This window comes from Melanerpes formicivorus, unplaced genomic scaffold (assembly GCF_026170545.1).
Source record: "Melanerpes formicivorus ecotype bairdi unplaced genomic scaffold, bMelFor1.0.p_v2 SCAF_83, whole genome shotgun sequence".
NCBI lineage: Eukaryota > Metazoa > Chordata > Aves > Piciformes > Picidae > Melanerpes > Melanerpes formicivorus.
The window spans coordinates 1,342,309-1,361,205 of NW_027142435.1; the positions used below are offsets into that span (position 1 = coordinate 1,342,309).

Genomic DNA, 18,897 nt, shown 5'->3' on the forward strand with positions numbered 1-18,897 from the left:
TCCACATGGAAGCCAACCTGGGCACACTGCAGTCCACGTGAGACCTAAATACTCCAACTCACAAATCCCCAAGGGGTTTGCTCCCTTTGCCTGCCAGAAGGAGAAACATCCAGGTCAGCAGCAACAGGAGGGGCTGGATCCCATTAGAGGCTGCCTGGGCTCCTGGCTGCTCTCAGTCCTGGTTCCCTGATCTCTTTGCTCAGGGCTCAGCACTCCTGGAAGATTTGCAGCTGCTGTCCCCCAGCACCACAGCTCTGAAACCCCTCTGGGGATGGAGACTGCACCCCTGCCCTGGGCAGCCTGGGCCAGGCCTGGGCAGCCCTCAAAGGGAAGAAATTGTTCCTCGTGGCCAACCTGAACCTCCCCTGGGGCAGCCTGAGGCCATTGCCTCTTGTCCTGTTGCTTGTCCCTTGGGAGCAGAGCCCAACCCCAGCTGGCTGCAGCCTCCTCCAAGGGAGCTGCAGAGAGCAAGGAGCTCTCCCTCAGCCACCTCTCCTTCAGCCTCAACACCCCCAGCTCCCTCAGCTGCTCCTCCCCAGCCCTGTTCTCCAGCCCCTTCCCCAGCTTGGTTGCCCTTCTCTGGACACACTCCAGCAAAGGACAGACAGGCAGAGACAGACAGACAGAAGCCACCCCCCTGGCCACCCCGAGCAGATGCAGCCAGCAGCCCAGCGTGCTTCGGGCTGCCGGTGGTCAGCAGCCAAGCACTCAAACTCCCCCTGCAGCCCCGGCACAGAGACAGCAGCATCGCCCTGCAGCCGGCAGCCGGCCCGGGACGCACCCGTGCGGCACTAAGGGAGGAGCTGCTGCCCGCTGCCTGCCAGGGCTTTGCTCAGCTGCCCTCCGTGCTCCTGCCCTGGCTCCCAGCAGCGCCCTGGCACGGGCTGAGCCGCTTCCCATGATCGTCTACGGCAGCAGTCTGGTATGTCTTGGCACGGAGAGGGCTCGGAGCGAGGGATGGGGCAGGTAGGTGCGGGGGAAGTGGCACCGCGCCGGCGTCTGCAGCCGGCCAGCACCTGGGGCAGCAGCCTGGGGCTCTGGGCAGCAGCCTGGGGGTCTGGGCAGCAGCAGCCTGGGGGCTCTGGGCAGCAGCAGCCTGGGGGCTCTGGGCAGCAGCAGCCTGGGGGCTCTGGGCAGCAGCCTGGGGGCTCTGGGCAGCAGCCTCAGGGCTCTGGGCAGCAGCCTGGGGGTCTGGGCAGCAGCAGCCTGGGGGCTCTGGGCAGCAGCCTGGGGGTCTGGGCAGCAGCAGCCTGGGGGTCTGGGCAGCAGCAGCCTGGGGGCTCTGGGCAGCAGCCTGGGGGCTCTGGGCAGCAGCCTCAGGGCTCTGGGCAGCAGCAGCCTGGGGGTCTGGGCAGCAGCAGCCTGGGGGTCTGGGCAGCAGCAGCCTGGGGGCTCTGGGCAGCAGCAGCCTGGGGGCTCTGGGCAGCAGCCTGGAGGTCTGGGCAGCAGCAGCCTGGGGGCTCTGGGCAGCAGCAGCCTGGGGGCTCTGGGCAGCAGCCTGGGGGCTCTGGGCAGCAGCCTGGGGGCTCTGGGCAGCAGCAGCCTGGGGGCTCTGGGCAGCAGCAGCCTGGGGGTCTGGGCAGCAGCAGCCTGGGGGTCTGGGCAGCAGCAGCCTGGAGGTCTGGGCAGCAGCAGCCTGGGGGCTCTGGGCAGCAGCCTGGGGGCTCTGGGCAGCAGCAGCCTGGGGCTCTGGGCAGCAGCAGCTCCTGAGAGTGATGATGGAATGGTGGAAAAATGGCAGCTCTGCTGCAGGAGGGGGCAGAGGAGCAGGGGATGAGCTGCTGCACAGCCTCCTCCCAGCAGCAAGGTGCTCAGCAGCCTCAGCAGCCAGGCTCTGGTGTAGGATCCCAGAGTGGCTCAGGCGGGAAGGGAGCTCAGAGCTCATCTCCTGCAGCCCCTGCCATGGGCAGGGACAGCTCTCAGCTGGACTCAGCTGCTCAAGGCCTCATCCAGCCTGGCCTTGAACACTGCAGGAGGCAGCCACAGTGTCCCTGGGCAGCCTGTGCCAGAGTCTCAGCAGCCTCACACTGAAGAACTTCTTCAGCTCCAATCCAGCCCTGCTCTGCCTCAGCTCCAAACCCTTCCCCCTGGGCCTGGCTCCAGACCCCCTCAGGAGCAGTTCCTCTGCAGCCTTCCTGCAGGATCCCTTCAGGTGCTGGCAGCAGCTCTGAGCTCCCCCTGGAGCCTTCTCCTCTGCCCTCACATCTCCTCCCTAGGGATTCCTCAAGTGATCACTGGAGGGTTTGTGACATCCCAGCTAGAGGACCAGGGACCTGTGTCCAGCTGTAGGCTGCACCCTGGGAAGACCAACACCCCCCCAGCTGCTCTGTGGCCACCACTGAGCTCTTCTGCCTGCAGTGCCCAGGAGCAAAGGCAGAAGCTGCAGTGGCTCAGCAGGTGATGAGCAAGAGAATGAGGAAGAGACCTGGAGAAACCAATCAGACCAAGCCAGGATCCCACTGGGAGCGTTTTGCTCCTGCTCTGGGAGGTGAATGACCTCATCAGAGAAGCATCAAAGGCAGCAAAGCCTTTCTGCAGGTGAATGAACAACAGAGCCAGGCTGAGAGCCAGGGGACAGGCTGGGACAGGTCCCAGCAGCAGGCAGAGCCAGGCTTTGGCCCTGGGGAGGATCCAGACTCCTGCCTGCCTCGTGGGAACCTCTTTCAAAGCCAGGCTGGGGAGGAGTGATGGTGAGTAACTGCTCCACAGCAGGTCCAAGGAGTGAATAATCCTCCAAGAGGAAAGGTTAGGAGGCTCAGGGCTCCAGTGAAAGCAGCTCTATAAATAGGAGTGAGTGGGCAGAGCAGTGGCAGCCACAGGCAGGACAGCCTGGGCTGCAGGAGGGCTGGCAAGGACCCCACAGCCTTGGTGGGCTTGGACCTGTGCTGGCCTCTGCCAAGCAGAGGTCCCCCAAGAGCCTTCCACAGAGCAGTTCTGCCTGGAGAGCAGCTTCAAGGTCATCAGATCCCAACCCTCAGCCCAGCACTGCCAGGGCACCATGAAACCTGGCAGGGCTTAAAAACAGGGCCTGGGGTTAGACTTGAGAGCACAAGCTGAGCCTCCAGAGCCCAGGCAGAGCCTCCAGAGCCCAGGCAGAGACTCCAGAGCCCAAGCTGAGACTCCAGAGCCCAGGCAGAGCCTCCAGAGCCCAGGCAGAGCCTCCAGAGCCCAAGCTGAGCCTCCAGAGCCCAAGCTGAGCCTCCAGAGCCCAGGCAGAGACTCCAGAGCCCAGGCAGAGACTCCAGAGCCCAGGCTGAGCCTCCAGAGCCCAGGCAGAGACTCCAGAGCCCAGGCTGAGCCTCCAGAGCCCAGGCTCAGCCTCCAGAGCCCAGGCAGAGACTCCAGAGCCCAAGCTGAGCCTCCAGAGCCCAGGCAGAGACTCCAGAGCCCAAGCTGAGCCTCCAGAGCCCAGGCTCAGCTTCCAGAGCCCAGGCAGAGACTCCAGAGCCCAGGCTGAGCCTCCAGAGCCCAAGCTCAGCCTCCAGAGCCCAGGCTGAGCCTCCAGAGCCCAGGCAGAGCCTCCAGAGCCCAAGCTGAGCCTCCAGAGCCCAAGCTCAGCCTCCAGAGCCCAAGCTCAGCTTCCAGAGCCTAAGCAGTGACTCCAGAGCCCAGGCAGAGACTCCAGAGCCCAAGCTCAGCCTCCAGAGCCCAAGCTCAGCCTCCAGAGCCCAAGCTCAGCTTCCAGAGCCTAAGCAGTGACTCCAGAGCCCAGGCAGAGACTCCAGAGCCCAGGCTCAGCCTCCAGAGCCCAAGCTCAGCCTCCAGAGCCCAAGCTCAGCCAGCTGCTGGCCACAGCACTGGGGACCTGCCCAGCCTGGCTGCCACCCCTGACTTGCAGACCCAAAGCCAGCAGCCTCAGAGGCTCCACAGACAGCAGCTGTGCAAGGTGAGGGCAGGGCTGAGCTCTGCACATCACATTTCCCACGAGTTCCTGCAGGAGGGCTTTGCAGGGAAGGTTCCCAGCCTGCAGGGTGATTCATGAGGAACCTGTGAGGCTTAATTAAAGGGGAGAAGCTGATCCTGCTGGGAAGAGCCTCCAGAGCCCAGTGCCAAGCTCATCACTGCCCTGATTCACAGGACACAAACAGGCCAGGGAATGGTGTAAGGGGGAAAGTGGAGTAACTGCTGGCAGGGTGGGAGGAGGACTCACACCCTGGGAGGGCCAGGCTGGAGCTCCTGGGGCACAGCAGCCCCACCAAGGCTGCAGCTTGGGGCAGAGTGGCTGCAGAGCTGCCCTGCAGGAGAAGGACCTCGGGGTGCCAAGGGGTGCCCAGGTGGGCAAGAAGGGCACCAGCAGCCTGGCCTGGAGCAGCAGCAGTGTGGCCAGCAGGGCTTGTGCCCCTGTACTGGGCACTGGTGAGGCTGCACCTCGAATCCTGGGGTCAGCTTTGGGGCCCTCACTCCAAGAAGGACACTGAGAGGCTGGAGTGGGCCCAGAGAAGGGCAAGAGAGCTGGGGAAGGGGCTGGGGAGGAGCAGCTGAGGGGGGGGAGGAGGCTGAGGGGAGAGCCTCTGGCTCTCTCCAGCCTTCTGCCCTGGGTGTGCCATGCCCATGCTGGAGGTGCAACCTGCACCCAAAAAGGGCTGCTCAGGATTATTCACATGGAAAAAATGCTGTGGGATTTGCTTGCCTCCACGTAACCAACTGCTCCATGACCTCACTTCCATCATCCCTCAGCTCTGACTGAACTCCTTCCCAGCAGAAGGAAGGGAGAGGCTGCTGGGTTTGTGGGGAAGGCAGCAGGGAGGCTGCAGGCAGCAGCTGCTTGCAGAGTCCAGCTTGGGAGCCACAGCTCAGCTGAGCCTGGCTCCAGCCCTCCCTCCCCACACCACCTCCCTGCTGCCCCTCCAGCAGCCAGGAGCAGCTCAGGGAGTTGGGAGCCAAGGGCCACAGGGACCTGCTGCTGGGCACAGCTCTGCCTGGGTGCTCACCAGGCCCCAAATGTGAGCAGCTGTCCCCAAAGGAGGGACAGGAAGAACTCAGGAGGGGACAGGAGGGCACTTCAGGGCCAGCAAGGTGCAGCTGCAGTTTCCTTCCTGCTGTCCTGGCCAGGCTGGGGGCATGGCAAAGGCAGCTGAAAGCAGCAGCTCTGAGCCCCAGGGCAGGTGCACTCAGCTCCCTGCTCCTCCTGCTCCCTGCAGGAGGGTTTCATTGCTGCTCAAGCACAGGAGAGAGTCCTGGATCCTGGAATTGTTTGGCTGGAAGAGACCTCTAAGGTCCTCCAGTCCAACACCAACCCAACCCCATCCTGGCCCCCAAACCCTGGCCCCAGCTGCCATGGCCACAGGGTCCTTGAACCCCTCCAGGGCTGGGGACTCCACCACCTCCCTGGGCAGCCTCTGCCAGCCCCTGACCACTCTGGCAGCATGGAAATTGTTCCTCATCTCCAACCTAAGCCTCCTCTGGCACAGTTTCAGGCCATTTCCTCTCCTTCTATCCCCTGCTCCTGGACAGCAGAGCCCAACCCCCACCCGGCTCCAGCCTCCTCCTGGGGAGCTGCAGAGAGCAAGGAGGTCTCCCTCAGCCTCTTCTCCAGGCCAAGCACCCCCAGAGTGAGCAGGAGGAATTTTCCACGGGTGCAGGGCCCAGCTGAGCATGGTTCAAATGCTTCCCTGCAGCACTTTGAGCTCCCCCAGCCAGGCAGGGCTGAGCTGCATGCAGAGACCAGTTCAGTCCTGCTGCAGCCGCCGGTGCTGAGCAGCCAGGCTGCAGGGTGCTGGGGAGGAGCAGCAGGGGAGATGCTAACACCACGAGGTGGGACCTGCTCCAGGTCCTCTCCCTGCTTGGGCAGGGGATGGCTGAAGCCAGGGCTGAGTCACCCTGAGCCAGCCCCAGCTGTGCCCGGGGTGCCTGGGGCTGCTGTGGGGAGGGGAGAGGGCATGGGGGGCACTTGGGCACAGGGGAACCCGAGTGTGGGGCTGGAGGGGGCAGCAGCACTCAGGGCTGCTGCTGGGGTCCCATCATCTCTCCTGGGGCAGGGAGGAGGCCCAGGAGGCTTTGCAGCAGTCCATGCTTCAGCATCCTGCTGCTGGCTCAGCTTCCCCTGGCATCCAGCCCCCCTCCCCTCACCCCCCTGCCCTCACCCCCTGCAGACACAGGAGACCTTCCCCACCCTCCAGCCACACCCCAGCTGGCAGCAGGAGGGTTCCCTGTCAGGAGGGTGCTGAGGACAGAGGCTGGTCCCACACTCACCCTGAGCTGGGTGTCAGGGACACCCTCAGCACCACCTCACAGCCCAGGGGGGGATGGAGGCCTCTGGCTGGGGAGTGGAGCCCAAGCCCTGAAGCAGAGCAGACTGATCCCCAAGCCCAGCAAAGCCTCACCACGACCCTTGCCCCTCCTTGTCCTCCCCTCCCTTCAGAGGCCACTTCAGCCTCTGCTCAGCTCTGAGCATCCCCCACAGCTACCCCAGGAGGAAGGAGGCTGAGCTCTGAGCCCAGGGGTCAAACCTCCACACAGCCATGAGAAGCACAGCTGGGGGGGTGTGGGGGTGGGTTTAGAGCACAGATCTGCCCCAAAGAAGAGCCCCAGGCAGCCACAAGAGCTTGGAGTGATCCCCAGGACCTGCAGCACAGCAGGGCTGCAGCTTGGGGCTGGCAGCTCCTCTCCCTCTCCTCTCCCTCTCCTCCATCAGGTCACAGCATCATTTCTTTTGGCCTCTCTTCCCTGAGTGGTTCCTGCTCAAACCCAAACAGAGTCACAACCCCCAGGGGAGCTGCAAGGGCTGAGGGGGAGCAGTGGAAGCTGAAACATCTAAACCAAAGCTTCTCCTTCCCCTGACCAACCACCAGCAGTGGTCACAGGGATGGTGCAGGCTCTGCTCTCTGCAGGGTTGGCTTTCCAGGTGCTTCCTCCAGCCCAGGAGTGGATCCAGGCCAGCTCCAGAGCTGCTGCTCCCTGCACATTGCTCTGACAGCAGCTCAGGACCGACCTGCTGGCTCCCACTGCTTCCTGTCACATCCTGTTCCTTGAAGGAGAGCTGGTGATGGATGGTGCCCTCCCTAACGAGCTCAGGGAGGCCGAGGACAGACTGAGGCTGCCCCACTGGATCCAGCCCAGGAGCTTTGGCTCCCACTGCTGCCTGATGGTTGGCAGCCAGAGATGCAGGATAAACAATCAGGGAACTGTTTAGGCTGCGGAAGACCTTTAAGATCACCAAGCACAATCATTAACCCAGCACTGCCAGGTCCACTGCCAGCTCTGCCCCTCACACATCTGCTGCCCCAGGCTGCCCAGGGAGGCTGGCAGCTGCCCCATCCCTGGCACCATCCCAGCTCAGGCTGTCTGGGGCTGTGAGCAGCCTGCTCTGGCTGGGGATGTCCCTGCTGGCTGCAGGGGGCTTGGGCTGGGTGACCCTTCCCACCCAGCCCAGGCTGGGACGTGGTGGCTGGAGGGTGGCACTGCAGTGCCCTGCACCAGCTCACACCTCCCCAGCAGGGCAAGCAGTGAACCCCTCAGAGCTCAGCTGCTTCTGGAGTTAATGGCAAACAGGAGGCAGAGGGAGTTAATTTGTACCTAGAATAGCTCCAGAAATGGAAACCTTCAGGGGAACTGGAAAATTCTGGCACTGAAGGAGGGCTTCAAGCCTCCACTCCTAAGTGGGTTGGTAACCTGCTGGCTCTAGCTGGCAGCAGTCTGCTGTCAGCCCCTTAGAAACCTCAGCACAGCACTGCCACAGACCCCAGCAGGGAAGGGCTGGAAGGGACCTCTGCAGCTCACCCACTGCAGCCCCCCTGCCCCAGCAGGGCTCCCACAGCAGCCTGCCCAGGGGCACAGTGCCCAGGGGGGGTTGGAAGCTCTGCACACCAGGAGACTCCACAGCCTCTCTGGGCAGCCTGCCCCAGGCCTCCAGCAGCCTCACACCCAAGGAGTTTCTCCTCCTGCTCAGATGCAGCCTCCTGGGTTCCACTTTGTGCCCCTTGCCCCTTGTGCTGTCCCTGGGCACCACTGAGCAGAGCCTGGCCCCAGCCTCCTGCCCCCCACAGCTCCTTCAGCTCCTGCTGAGCATTGCTCAGCTCCCTCTGGGGCTGCTCTGCTCCAGGCTCTCAGCCCCAGGAAGGTCTCTGAACAGCTGCTCAGACCTGGGCAGGATCCTCTCCATCAGGAACCAGTTGGGTTTCTGCCTGCCCAAACATTTCTCCCAGCAGCTCTTTAATGTGGATGTGTTGAAGGGAGGCTTTCCCAGCCCCCTCTCTCCCCCCCCTCAGATCATTCCTGTGATAAGAGCATTACCAGGCATATTTTCCCATAAATAAAAGGCAGGAGCCCTGAGGGCAGGGCAGGGCAGGGCAGGTTGTTTTCAGCCCTGTGATAAGTGAGATCCCACCTTGGTCTGTGGGCAGTTTGTGGGGCACAGGGAAGCAGCTCAGCCCTTTGCTGGGACTGGGAGTGAGGCTGAGAATGGCCTCTGGCAGCAGAGCTGCAGAGTGGGAGTGCTTCCAGCTGCAGGTTCCTGCTGCATGCTGCTTTGCTCTGGGGATAATCCCTGGGGATTTGGTGCTGAAGGGCCTGGGGAAGGCAAGAGGCTGGGGCCAGGCTCTGCTCAGTGGTGCCCAGGGACAGGGCAAAGGGCACAAAGTGGAGCCCAGGAGGTTCCATCTGAGCAGGAGGAGAAACCTTTGGTGTGAGGCTGCTGGAGGCCTGGGGCAGGCTGCCCAGAGAGGTTGTGGAGTCTCCTGGTGTGCAGAGCTCCCAACCCTCCCTGGGCACTGTGCCCCTGGGCAGGCTGCTGTGGGAGCCCTGCTGGAGCAGGGGGTTGGGGATGAGCTCCAGAGGTCCCTTCCAGCCTCTCCATGCTGGGATTCCACAATCTCCTCTCCCAGCTGAACTCCTCCCTGTGGTCCTGCACCCACTGCAAGAAGCAAACCTTCATCATCTCTGCTGGAGCCAGGGAGGGCAGCAGGGGGAGAGGAGGGGATGGAGCTGTGAGCAGGCCCAGCCCTACCAAACCAGAAGTCAGGCTGGGGGAGGATGTTGCAATCTGTGTTTTGCAACCACCTCTGGATTCCTCCAGACCATTTTGCTCATCACTGGCAGCAGCAGCCGGGGGAAGATCAATGCAAACAAAACCAAGCTTGGGGAAGATCATTGCTCAGGTACAGACCTGGGAAGAGAAACTGCTGCAGCAGACATCCTCCCCTGGAGCGCTGCGGTGCCAGCCCCGGTGCCAGCTCCCCTCTGGCTCTGTGCTGAGCCCCTCTCTGGCTGCCTCCATTTCCTCTGCTGGCTTCAAGCCTTCTCCCCTCGCCCCCTCTGCTGTGGAAGCTGAGCAGCAATCCTGGCTGCAGGCTTCCCTCAGCCCTCGCCAGGTCCCCAGCACGGTGCTGGATGCCACCCCTGCAGCAGACAATGAGACCTGGAAGCATTTCAGGCATCTGTGCCTCAGCTGCACTCAGTATTTAGCCCTCTCCACACCAGCTGGCTGCGAGTGAGAAAGCAGAGATCCAAAGTTTCTTTGGTCCAGATGTTTGCTGGGCTGATGGCTGAGCTTGCAAGGGACCTTCAAGAGCATCCAGTTCCACCCCCCTGCCATGGGCAGGGACACCTCCTGCTAGAGCAGGTTGCTCAAGGTCCCATCCAACCTGGTTTGCAACACTTCCAGGCTTGGAGCTTCCCTGGGCAGCCTGTTCCAGTGCCTCAGCACCCTCAGGAGGAAGAGTTTCCTCCTCATGTCTCATCTAAATCGAGCTCCTTCCAGGCTGAGGCCATCACCCCTGGTCCTGTCTCTCCATGCACTGGTACAAAGTCCCTCTCCAGCTCTGCTGCAGCCCCTTCAGGCACTGGAAGGCTGCTCCAAGGTCTCCCTGGAGCCTTCTCTTCCCTCAACTCTCCCAGCTCGACCTCCCAGCAGAGGGCTTCCAGCCCTGCCAGCACTGCTGTGACCTCCTCTGCCTGGTCTCCAGCAGGTCCCTGGCTGTGCTGAGGGCTGCAGAGCTGCCCCAGCCCTGCAGGGGAGGTCTGAGCAGAGCACAGCAGAGGGGCAGAGTCCCCTCCCTGCCCCTGCTGCCCACCCTGCTGGGGACCAGCCCAAGGCAGGCTTGGGGCTGGGCTGCAAGTGCAGGTTGTTGGCTCCTGCTGAGCTCCTCCTCAGCCAGCACCCCCAAAGCCCTTGGCCTCAGGACTGCTCTCTGTCCTCACAAAGACCTTGGAAAAGAAACCTGGAGTGGGAAACACAAATCCTAGCTTCATCTGGCACAAGTGGGGCTGGCAAGAAACCTGACCTCCAAATCGAGTCCCCCTCCCCGGGGGTGACAAAGGGAAGCAGGAGAGCTGAGCCAGCTGGGGACAAAACAGAAGTGTTCTAATTACATGGCCCACAAAGATCAGAATAGATTCTCAGGCACCAAGGAGAGGATTTCAGAGCGGGGAGGGCTCAGAATTAGACACCTGGTGGTTAACTCTTACCTGGGAGGAAAGGAACCTGGGAGGAAAGGAACCTGGAGTTCTTTGAGGGTAGACTTCAGAGCCCCCTGGTTTGGAAGGGTTGTGAGTGAATGAGGCTTAGAAGTGACACTGGGCAGAGGGGGGAAGAAAGAATCACAGCTGAAGGACTCTGCCTCTGCCCTCTGTGTGCCACAGGAGCAGACCTGGGCAAGGAGCAATGGATGCCCAACGCTGCTGGGCTTCCCTGCCCGCTTTATCCAACACCCCCGGGGCTGGACCCCCTGTGCCAAGCCAGGACTGCAGCTGGGACAGCTGAGACATGGACACAGAGCCTGCTCTGCCCAGGGTCATCGTGGCACAAGAACCCCAACAGCCACCCCCCAGCCCAGCTGGGGATGGCAGCATCACAAAGTGCCTCAGCTGTAATCCTGAGATCTGAGTCAGAGGCAGCTCTGGGAGGATTTATGAATCACTGCCACTGCTAAACTGGATCCAGGCTGCCTCAGCAAATCTGCAGCTGGAACTAATCCCACACCACAACCCCCCCAGACAGGTTGCTTGGGCTCTCTGCAGCCTGCAAGAGCAGCAGCAGCAGCAGCAGAGCCTTTCTCCAGAGGTCACTCAGCTGTAAAATGGAAGGCTGGCCCCATCCAGGTGCCAGGGATCCAAAGGGGCAAAGCTGCTCCCCAAGTGCCTGAGGGAAGAGGGGAAGCAGCTGCAGAGCTGCTGTGGTGTGCCACGGGGCCATTAGCAGGCACCACAGCTGGCTGGCTGCATAAATAATCAATGCCATTAGGGAGGGATAATGAAACCTCTCACCAAATGCTAATGAAAGCCTCCCCCCAGCAGCCAAAAAAAACCTTTCTAAGGCAACACACAAACCAGGAATTGCTCAAATCTCCTCTGATGTGCTCCATTTGTTCCAGAGACTCCTGAATTGCAGCTACCCATTGTCTGGAGCTGCTCTCTGGGTAATGCAGCACTCAGCTGCCCCTCCATCAACCAGCAGCCGAAGCTAAACAGAGAGGGAGAGAGGTAAGAGCAGGCACTGAGGGCCTGGTGGTGGTGTGGGGGCTCTGTGCAGATAGCTGCAGCAGCAAAAGGGATTTGCATGCAGTCCCAGAATGGCTCAGGGTGGAAGGCAGCTCAGAGATCATCTGCTGCAACCCTCCTGCCGTGGGCAGGGACAGCTCTCAGCTTGGCTGCTCAAAGCCTCATCCAGCCTGGCCCTGAGCACCCCCAGGCAGGAGGCAGCCACAGCCTCCCTGGGCAGCCTGTGCCAGGCTCTCAGCAGCCTCACACTGAGGAACTTCTTCCTCAGCTCCACTCTGACCCTGCTCTGCCTCAGCTCCAAACCCTTCCCCCTGGGCCTGGCTCCAGACCCCCTCAGCAAAGTCTCTCTGCAGCCTTCCTGCAGGATCCCTTCAGGTCCTGCAGCAGCTCTGAGGTCCCCCTGGAGCCTTCTCCTCCCCAGGCTGCTCAGCCCCAGCTCCCTCAGCCTGAGCTCCCAGCAGAGCTGCTCCAGCCCTTGGAGCATCTTTGTGGCCTCCTCTGGGCTCTCTCCAGCAGCTCTGTGTCCTTCCCCTGCTGGGGACAGCAGAGCTGGAGGCAGTTTGCTCATAGAAAAGCAGCAGTTAGATAATCTGTGCTGGCAGAGTGGTCAGGGACTGGCCCAGGCTGCCCAGGCAGGTGGTGCAGTCCCCATCCCTGGGAGGTGTTCGGGAAACCTGTGGCCATGGTGCCTGGGGCCATGGTTTGGTGGCCATGGAGGGGTTGGGTTGTGCTGGGTGACCTCAGAGGGCTCTGCCAACCCAAACCATTCAGGGATTTTCCCATGCTCAGCCTTTCCCCCAGACCTTGCTCTTGCCGTGGGGCTGCAGAGAGACTCAACCACATCCCCCAGGGTTCAGACTTCCAAACTCCATGCAGGGGATGAAAAGCAGAGCCCTGGGCTGTCCAGGACTGTTCCTGGCTGGCTCTTGGTGGGCTGCAGCTCAACTGCTTCCCTGCACCGCCAGGAGTCATTCAGGACCTCACCCTGGGGCAGCTCGGAGCTGTGTCCCAGTTAAGAGCTCTCCCCCAGCCATTCCCCAGGCAGGCACAGCTATAAATTACTGCACAGGAGAGGGAATTGAGGAGGTGAGGGGAACTGGGAGCCCAGGGGAAACTGAGAGGTGAGGGAATCTCAGCGCCAAGGCAAGCTGGGGACGAGGGCGACGCTGGGGGACGAGGGCAGAGCTCGGGGGGGAGAGGGGCTCGGGGCAGGGCTCGGGGGGGGAGAGGGGCTCGGGGCAGGGCTCGGGGCAGGGCTCGGGGGATGAATGCAAAAGGTGGGAGGGGGGAAAAGGAGGGAGCACAGCCCCAGCCCCAAACGGGGTCACGACCTCAGCCCCATCCCCGCAGGGACCCTTCGCACCGAGCCGGCAAACGGTTTTGGTGACAACCCGGAGGCTGCTGGCGCCCCCCGGTGCAGGGCTCGCCATAGGAGACCCCGCGGCCGCCGCTCCGCTGCCCCCAGCCCGTACCGAGCCCCCGACCCCTCCGCGCCCCGCACGGCCGCGCGCCCCGCGCCGCCCCGCTCCTCCCCTGGCGCGGCGCATGCGCGAAGCCGGGCTTGGCCCCTCCCCTGCGCCGCAGTTTACCTCAGCCAGGCGGGGCCGCGGACACGGGACTCGAACCGGCGGCTCTAAGGGGAGTGAGCGCTGAGGAGCTGCGCCGAAGCCTCCCGGCCGAACCCCGCCAGGCCCCGCCCATGTTCAGCGCGAGTAGCCAATCAGGAGCCTCTAGTCTCTCCATCCTCGTCTCTATGCTCTTCTAACCAATACTGAACCTTCTCACCCGGGCAGCCAATAGGCAACTAGCTTGGCGTTCCGCCTCCCGCTCTCCTTTCAGCCGGTGGAAAGCGAGATTTTTCTAAGTGACAAGCGGGCCGCTCGGCCTGTGCCGGCGTGGGGCGGGGGCTGCTCGGCGGGGCGGGGCCGGGGCGGGGAGGCGTGGCCGGGGAGGGTATATAAGGACCCGCGGCGGCGGCGGTGCCATTTTGTGTAGCAGCGCCTGGAGAGCGGCCGGCGGGAGGCGGCGGAGGGTTTCGGGGTTCGGACCAGAGCGGCCGGATGGTGAAATCCTCCCTGCAGCGGATACTCAACAGTCACTGCTTCGCTAGAGAGAAAGAGGGGAATAAAAGCACCGTCATGCCCGCTGTGCTGAGCCTCAGTGCCGGACAGAGCAGGTGAGGGGCCGGGGCTGGGCTGGGCGCTCGCCGCTTCCTCCTTGCCCCGCACGGCCCCGTCCCGGCCTCCTCTTCCTCATCCTCCTCCTCCCGGCCCCTCCAGCGCCGGCCGACCCCCCCGTGGCCAGGGGGAGGGGAGCTCCGTGGCGGGTGGAGGAGGGGCGGCCGCGCCTGCTCCTGGGCGCTGCGGCCTGGCCGCCGCCGCCGCCTCCTCCTCCTCCTCCTCCTCCTCCTCCCCCCCCCCCCCCCCCCCCCGCCGTGGCCTGCGCCTGGCCCCGAGGAGGGGAGGGGAGGAGGGGCAGGGGGGGGGAGATAGGGGCTGTTTCTTACCCTACCTGCCGGCGGTGGTCGCAGCCCCACCCCCCCCGCCGCCCCCCGCCCCCTGCCACGTTAGCTGCCGCCGGGGGGAAGGCTCCGGGGGGGCGCTGGAGGCAGGGCCCGGAGCTGCCTTTTGCCTGCCAGGGGGGTGTGAAACACCAACCCCACACCCAGGCGGGGGCGGCGGGGGGTCGCAGGGGGCTGCAGGGGGTCGCAGGGGGTCATCGGGGGTCATCTCCGTGTGTAATCGCCTTGGGAGCTGGCGGGGGGGCGGCGGGGGTCGGGGGTCGGGGGGGGAGCTCTGAGCTCGGCCGGAGCATCAGGCAGCCCTGGGCAGGTGCGGGCAGGGCAGGGGGGAGCAGGAGAGCTGCAGCAGGCTGCGGGGGGAGGGGAGGGATGCTGAGGACATCACCCCGCGGAGGGCAGGGCGGGGGGGGGCTGCTGCCGGGGGGCTGCTCCTTGCCCCCCTCCAAAGCGAATGCACAGACAGACACAGCCGGACACACGGACACGGCTCTGGAGGCTGCGCAGCTTTGGTGTTCCGCTGCCTGCTCCCTGAGGGCTGAGCTCAGGGCCGGTGGTGCTGGGGGGGGGGGTGAGGAGCCCCCGCAGGGGCAGCAGCAGCCCTCGGGGGGTCCCAAGTGCCCTCCTCTAGAGCCTTTCCTCGCCAGCCCCTCCCCAGGCACAGCATTTCCCCCCCGGGTGCTCTTCAGCCCCCACCTGGCAGCTCCCCACAACAAAGGGGCAGGGGGCAGGGGGCGAGGGGAGCCCCCGCAGCAGGCAGCAGCGCCGGCAGCAGGCGGGGCGGGGGGCTGCCCGTGCCCCTGCCCGTGCCCCTGCCTGCTCTGATCTTGGGGGGTCGGGGGTGGGTGGTTGTTTTCCTCGCGGAGGGCTGCTGGCGCTCGCAGGCAGGACGGGGCCGGGAGAGCCTCCCCGCGGAGCCTGGGCTGCTGCATCTGCCGAGATGACGCAAGGAGGAGCGGGGCTGCGGGGGGCAGGGCGCTGCAGGGGGAGGGGCCAGCGCCGGGGGCGGGGCCGGGGGCGGGGCCGGGGGCAGGGTGCTGCAGAGGGAGGGGCCAGCGCCGGGGGGCGGGGCCGGGGGGGGCAGCGCCGGGGGGCAGGGTGCTGCAGAGGGAGGGGCCAGCGCCGGGGGGCGGGGCCGGGGGGCAGCGCCGGGGGGCAGCGCCGGGGGGCAGGGTGCTGCAGAGGGAGGGGCCAGCGCCGGGGGGCGGGGCCGGGGGCAGGGTGCTGCAGGGGGGGGGGGGGGCAGCGCTGGGGGGCAGCGCCGGGGGGAGCTTGGCTTTCCTGCCACAGATTGGGGTTTTGTTGTGCTTGATCCCCTCGGGGGTGGTTATTCCACACCCCCACACCCCCCCCCCCCATCTTCACATCCCCTGCGTGGAGCTCAGCCCTGGGGGAGCAGCAGCAGGGGCTGGGGGAGATCTCTCTTCCCCCAAGCCCTGAGAGTTCCTTCTCTGAGCTCCCTCCCAACCTGAACCATTTTGTTGCTCCCCCCAGCCCCTCCCCCAGTCTCTCTCTGGCTTTTTTTTGCCTCCCTGAGCGTGGTGAGGGAAGGCTTAGGGTTGGAAGGGACCTCAGGGAGCAGCTCCTCCATGCCGGGGGGAGGGAGGGAGGGCTGGGAGGCTGCTCCTCCCCCCCTCGGCCTCTGCTGCCCCCCCCCCCGCAGTGCTGGTGGGGAAGGCCTGGGGCAGCTCAGGGCCATTTGCCACAGGGCAGGAAAGTGACCCCGGGGGGGTGGCTCTGCTCCTGCTGGCTGAAGCAGGGGGTGGGCAGAAGGTGAGGCTGGGGGGGTTGTGGGCCTGAGATCAGCCCAGGCACCCGGGGGGGGACGAGATGGGAGCCCCAAGAGGGGGGGCTCGGGGTGGTGCTGAGCTGGGAGCCCAGAGCCAGGGCCCCGGGGGGTGCTGAGCCAGGGCCCCAGAGCAGTTCTCCCCTGCCCAGCCGCAGCCTTGCCCTCCAAGGCCAGCAGCAGCTGGCTGGGCCCGGGGGGGGGCTGGGCACAGGGCTCCGTTGCCAGCCCTGCTCCTCGGCCCTGCCCCTGGGCCGGCCTGCAGGGGGAGGGGCTGCAGGGGAGGGGCTGCAGGGGAGGGGCTGCAGCTTCGGGGTGGTTCTGTGCCCTCCCTGCTGGCTGCCCCCAGCCTTCCCGGGGCTGCCTCTGACTCTGCTGCTCTCCAGTTCCAGGGTCCCCTTCAATTGCTGTAGTAACCTGGGTCCGGGGCCTCGGTGGTGCTCCTGATGTCCCTCACCCACCCCTGAAGATCCCAGGTGGGCGAGGGAATAGTCAGAGGGATCACAATCTTTCAGCTAACTTATTCTACTCGGTGAGTATGGAGCAGGGGGGCAGCTCCCTGGGGGGGGGGCAGCTCCCTGCCCGGGGCGGGGGGCAGCTCCTGGGGGGCAGCTCCCTGGCCTGGGGGCAGCAGCTCCTGGGGGGCAGCTCCCTGGCCCCTGCCTGACTGCAGCTCTGCCCCTGCTGCAGGACCATCGGCTGAATGTAACAGAGGAACTCACATCCAACAGCAGGACCAGGGTCCTGCAGGTCCAGTCCCGGCTCACAGATGCCAAACACATCAGCTGGAGAGCAGTGCTGAACAGCAACAACCTCTACATAGAAATCCCCAGTGGTGCTCTGCCTGAAGGGAGCAAGGACAGGTGGGTGCAGGGCAGCCCAGGAGCACAGCCTGGAGGGGCTGGGGGGGACCTCTGCAGCTCCCCCAGCCCCAGCAGCACAGTGCCCAGGGGGGGTTGGGAGCTCTCTGCACACCAGGAGACTCCACAGCCTCCCTGGGCAGCCTGCTGCAGCCTCACACCCAGAGGAGTTTCTCCTCCTCCTGCTCAGAGGCAGCCTCCTGGGTGCCAGTTTGTGCCCTGCAGGGCAGCAGTGAGCAGAGCCTGGCCCCTGCTGCCTGCCCCCCACCCTGCAGCTACTGCTGACCATGAGCAAGGTCTCCTCTCAGCCTGCTCCAGGCCAAGCAGTCCCAGGGCTCTCAGCCCTCCCCTGAAGGCCTGGCAGTGCTGGGGACACTGCTGTGCTGCTGTTGGCTTCCACTGCTCTGGGGCTGCAGTGCTGGTGGTGGTGCCTGGTGCTGTCCTGGGCTGCAGCTGGGTGCTGCTGGCTCAGGCTGCCTGCCCCTCCTTGCCCATGCAGGAGGTCTGCTGCAGGCTGCAGTGCACTGAGAGCACCAAGCTGGCTCAGGCTGCCCCTGCAGCTCTGCCCTGGGCTGCAGCAGAAAGCACCCAGGGGCTCTGTCCTGCCAGAGGTTCATGGAGTGGGCTGGGAGGGATCTTGAGGACCCTCCAGCTCCAACCCCCTGCCATGGGCAGGGACCCCTCCCACCAGCCCAGGCTGCTCAGGGCCTCATCCAGGGAGGAGGCAGCCACAGCCTCCCTGGGCAGCCTCTGCCAGAGCCTCCCCAGTCTCACTGCCAAGGACTTCTTCCTCATCCAGCCTCAACCTCCTCTCTCCCAGCCCCAAGGCATTGCCCCAGCCCCAAGGCATTGCCCCAGCCCCTGTCACCCCCAGCCCCTGTCACCCCCAGCCCCTGTCACCCCCAGCCCCTGTCACCCCCAGCCCCTGTCACCCCCAGCCCCTGTCACCCCCAGCCCCTGTCACCCCCAGCCCCTGTCACCCCCAGCCCCTGTCCAGAGTCCCTCCCCAGCTCTCCTGGAGCCCTTCAGGTGCTGGAAGCTGCTCTGAGGTCTCCCTGGAGCCTTCTGCAGGCTGAACAGCCCCAGCTCTCCCAGCCTGGCCCCACAGGGGAGAGTCCCAGAGCTGTCAGGGTTGGAAGGGACCTCAAGGGTCATCCCCCCCCTGCCCTGGGCAGGGACAGCTCACCCCACAGCAGGCTGCTCACAGCCACCTCCAGCCTGGCTGCAAACACCTCCAGGCAGGAGGCTTCCACCACCTCCTCCCTGGGCTTGGGGGGGATCAGCTGTTTGGTTCTAGCCTCTCCCCAGTGCGCTCCTGGGCACAGCCAGGGGGGCTGCTGGGGCCAGGGGCTGCTGGGGGGCTGCCTGGCCCTGCCCTGCTCACCCTGCTCCCCCCTGGCAGCTTTGCAGTTCTCCTGGAGTTTGCTGAGGAGCAGCTCCGAGCTGAGCACGTCTTCATTTGTTTCCACAAGAGCAGGGATGACAGAGGTAGGTCTCCCCCCCAGGCTCCCCTGGGCTGCTGCTGCCTGCCCTGCAGCCCCCCCAGCAGATGCTGACCCCCCTGGGGCTCTGCCTCTCTCTTGCAGCTGCACTGCTCCGGACTTTCAGCTTTCTGGGCTTTGAGATTGTGAGACCAGGGCATCCCCTTGTCCCCAAGAGACCAGATGCTTGCTTCATGGCCTACACCTTCGAGAGAGACTCAGCAGCAGAAGACTGAGCTGCAGTGGTTGCCTCTCTGCAGCTTTCTTGGTGTCTTATCAAAGAGTTTGTCAACATCCACCCCAGTCTCTAGCTTCACTCTTCCAACCCCTTCTGCCCCAGCTGCTCTGCTGATGAGGTGTTGAAAAAGTTCACTTGCCACATCTTTAGTTGCCCCTCTCTGCCTCCCCTTGCCCCCTGCCCCCTCTCTGCCTCCCCCTGCCCCCTCTCTGCCTCCCCTTGCCCCCTGCCCCCTCTCTGCCTCCCCTTGCCCCCTGCCCCCTCTCTGCCTCCCCTTGCCCCCTGCCCCCTCTCTGCCTCCCCTTGCCCCCTGCCCCCTCTCTGCCTCCCCTTGCCCCCTGCCCCCTCTCTGCCTCCCCTTGCCCCCTGCCCCCTCTCTGCCTCCCCTTGCCCCCTGCCCCCTCTCTGCCCTCCCTTTCCCCTCCCCTCCCTCTCTGCCTTCCCTTTCCCCTCCCCTCCCTCTCTGCCTTCCCTTTCCCCTCCCCTCCCTCTCTGCCCTCCCTTTCCCCTCCCCTCCCTCTCTGCCCTCCCTCTCCTCTCCCCTCCCCTCCCTCTCCTCTCCCCTCCCCTCCCTCTCC

The 18,897-nt window shown here is 64.7% G+C and overlaps 1 protein-coding gene and 1 long non-coding RNA gene across 2 annotated transcripts; both read left to right on the plus strand.

Moving 5' to 3' along the window:
• The first annotated feature begins 904 nt into the window (after positions 1-904).
• On the plus strand, positions 905-12,556 carry LOC137454789 (uncharacterized). Its single transcript, XR_010990681.1, has 3 exons — positions 905-966; positions 11,310-11,418; positions 12,402-12,556. It is a non-coding gene; the product is annotated as an uncharacterized lncRNA (long non-coding RNA).
• Positions 12,557-13,412: 856 nt separating this feature from the next.
• Positions 13,413-18,547, plus strand: OAZ1 (ornithine decarboxylase antizyme 1). The gene is given in 6 exon segments (XM_068165072.1): positions 13,413-13,612; positions 16,127-16,184; positions 16,186-16,272; positions 16,431-16,603; positions 18,003-18,088; positions 18,187-18,547. Coding segments are annotated over 6 exon segments (651 nt in total). The 5' UTR covers positions 13,413-13,496; the 3' UTR covers positions 18,318-18,547.
• Positions 18,548-18,897: the final 350 nt, after the last annotated feature.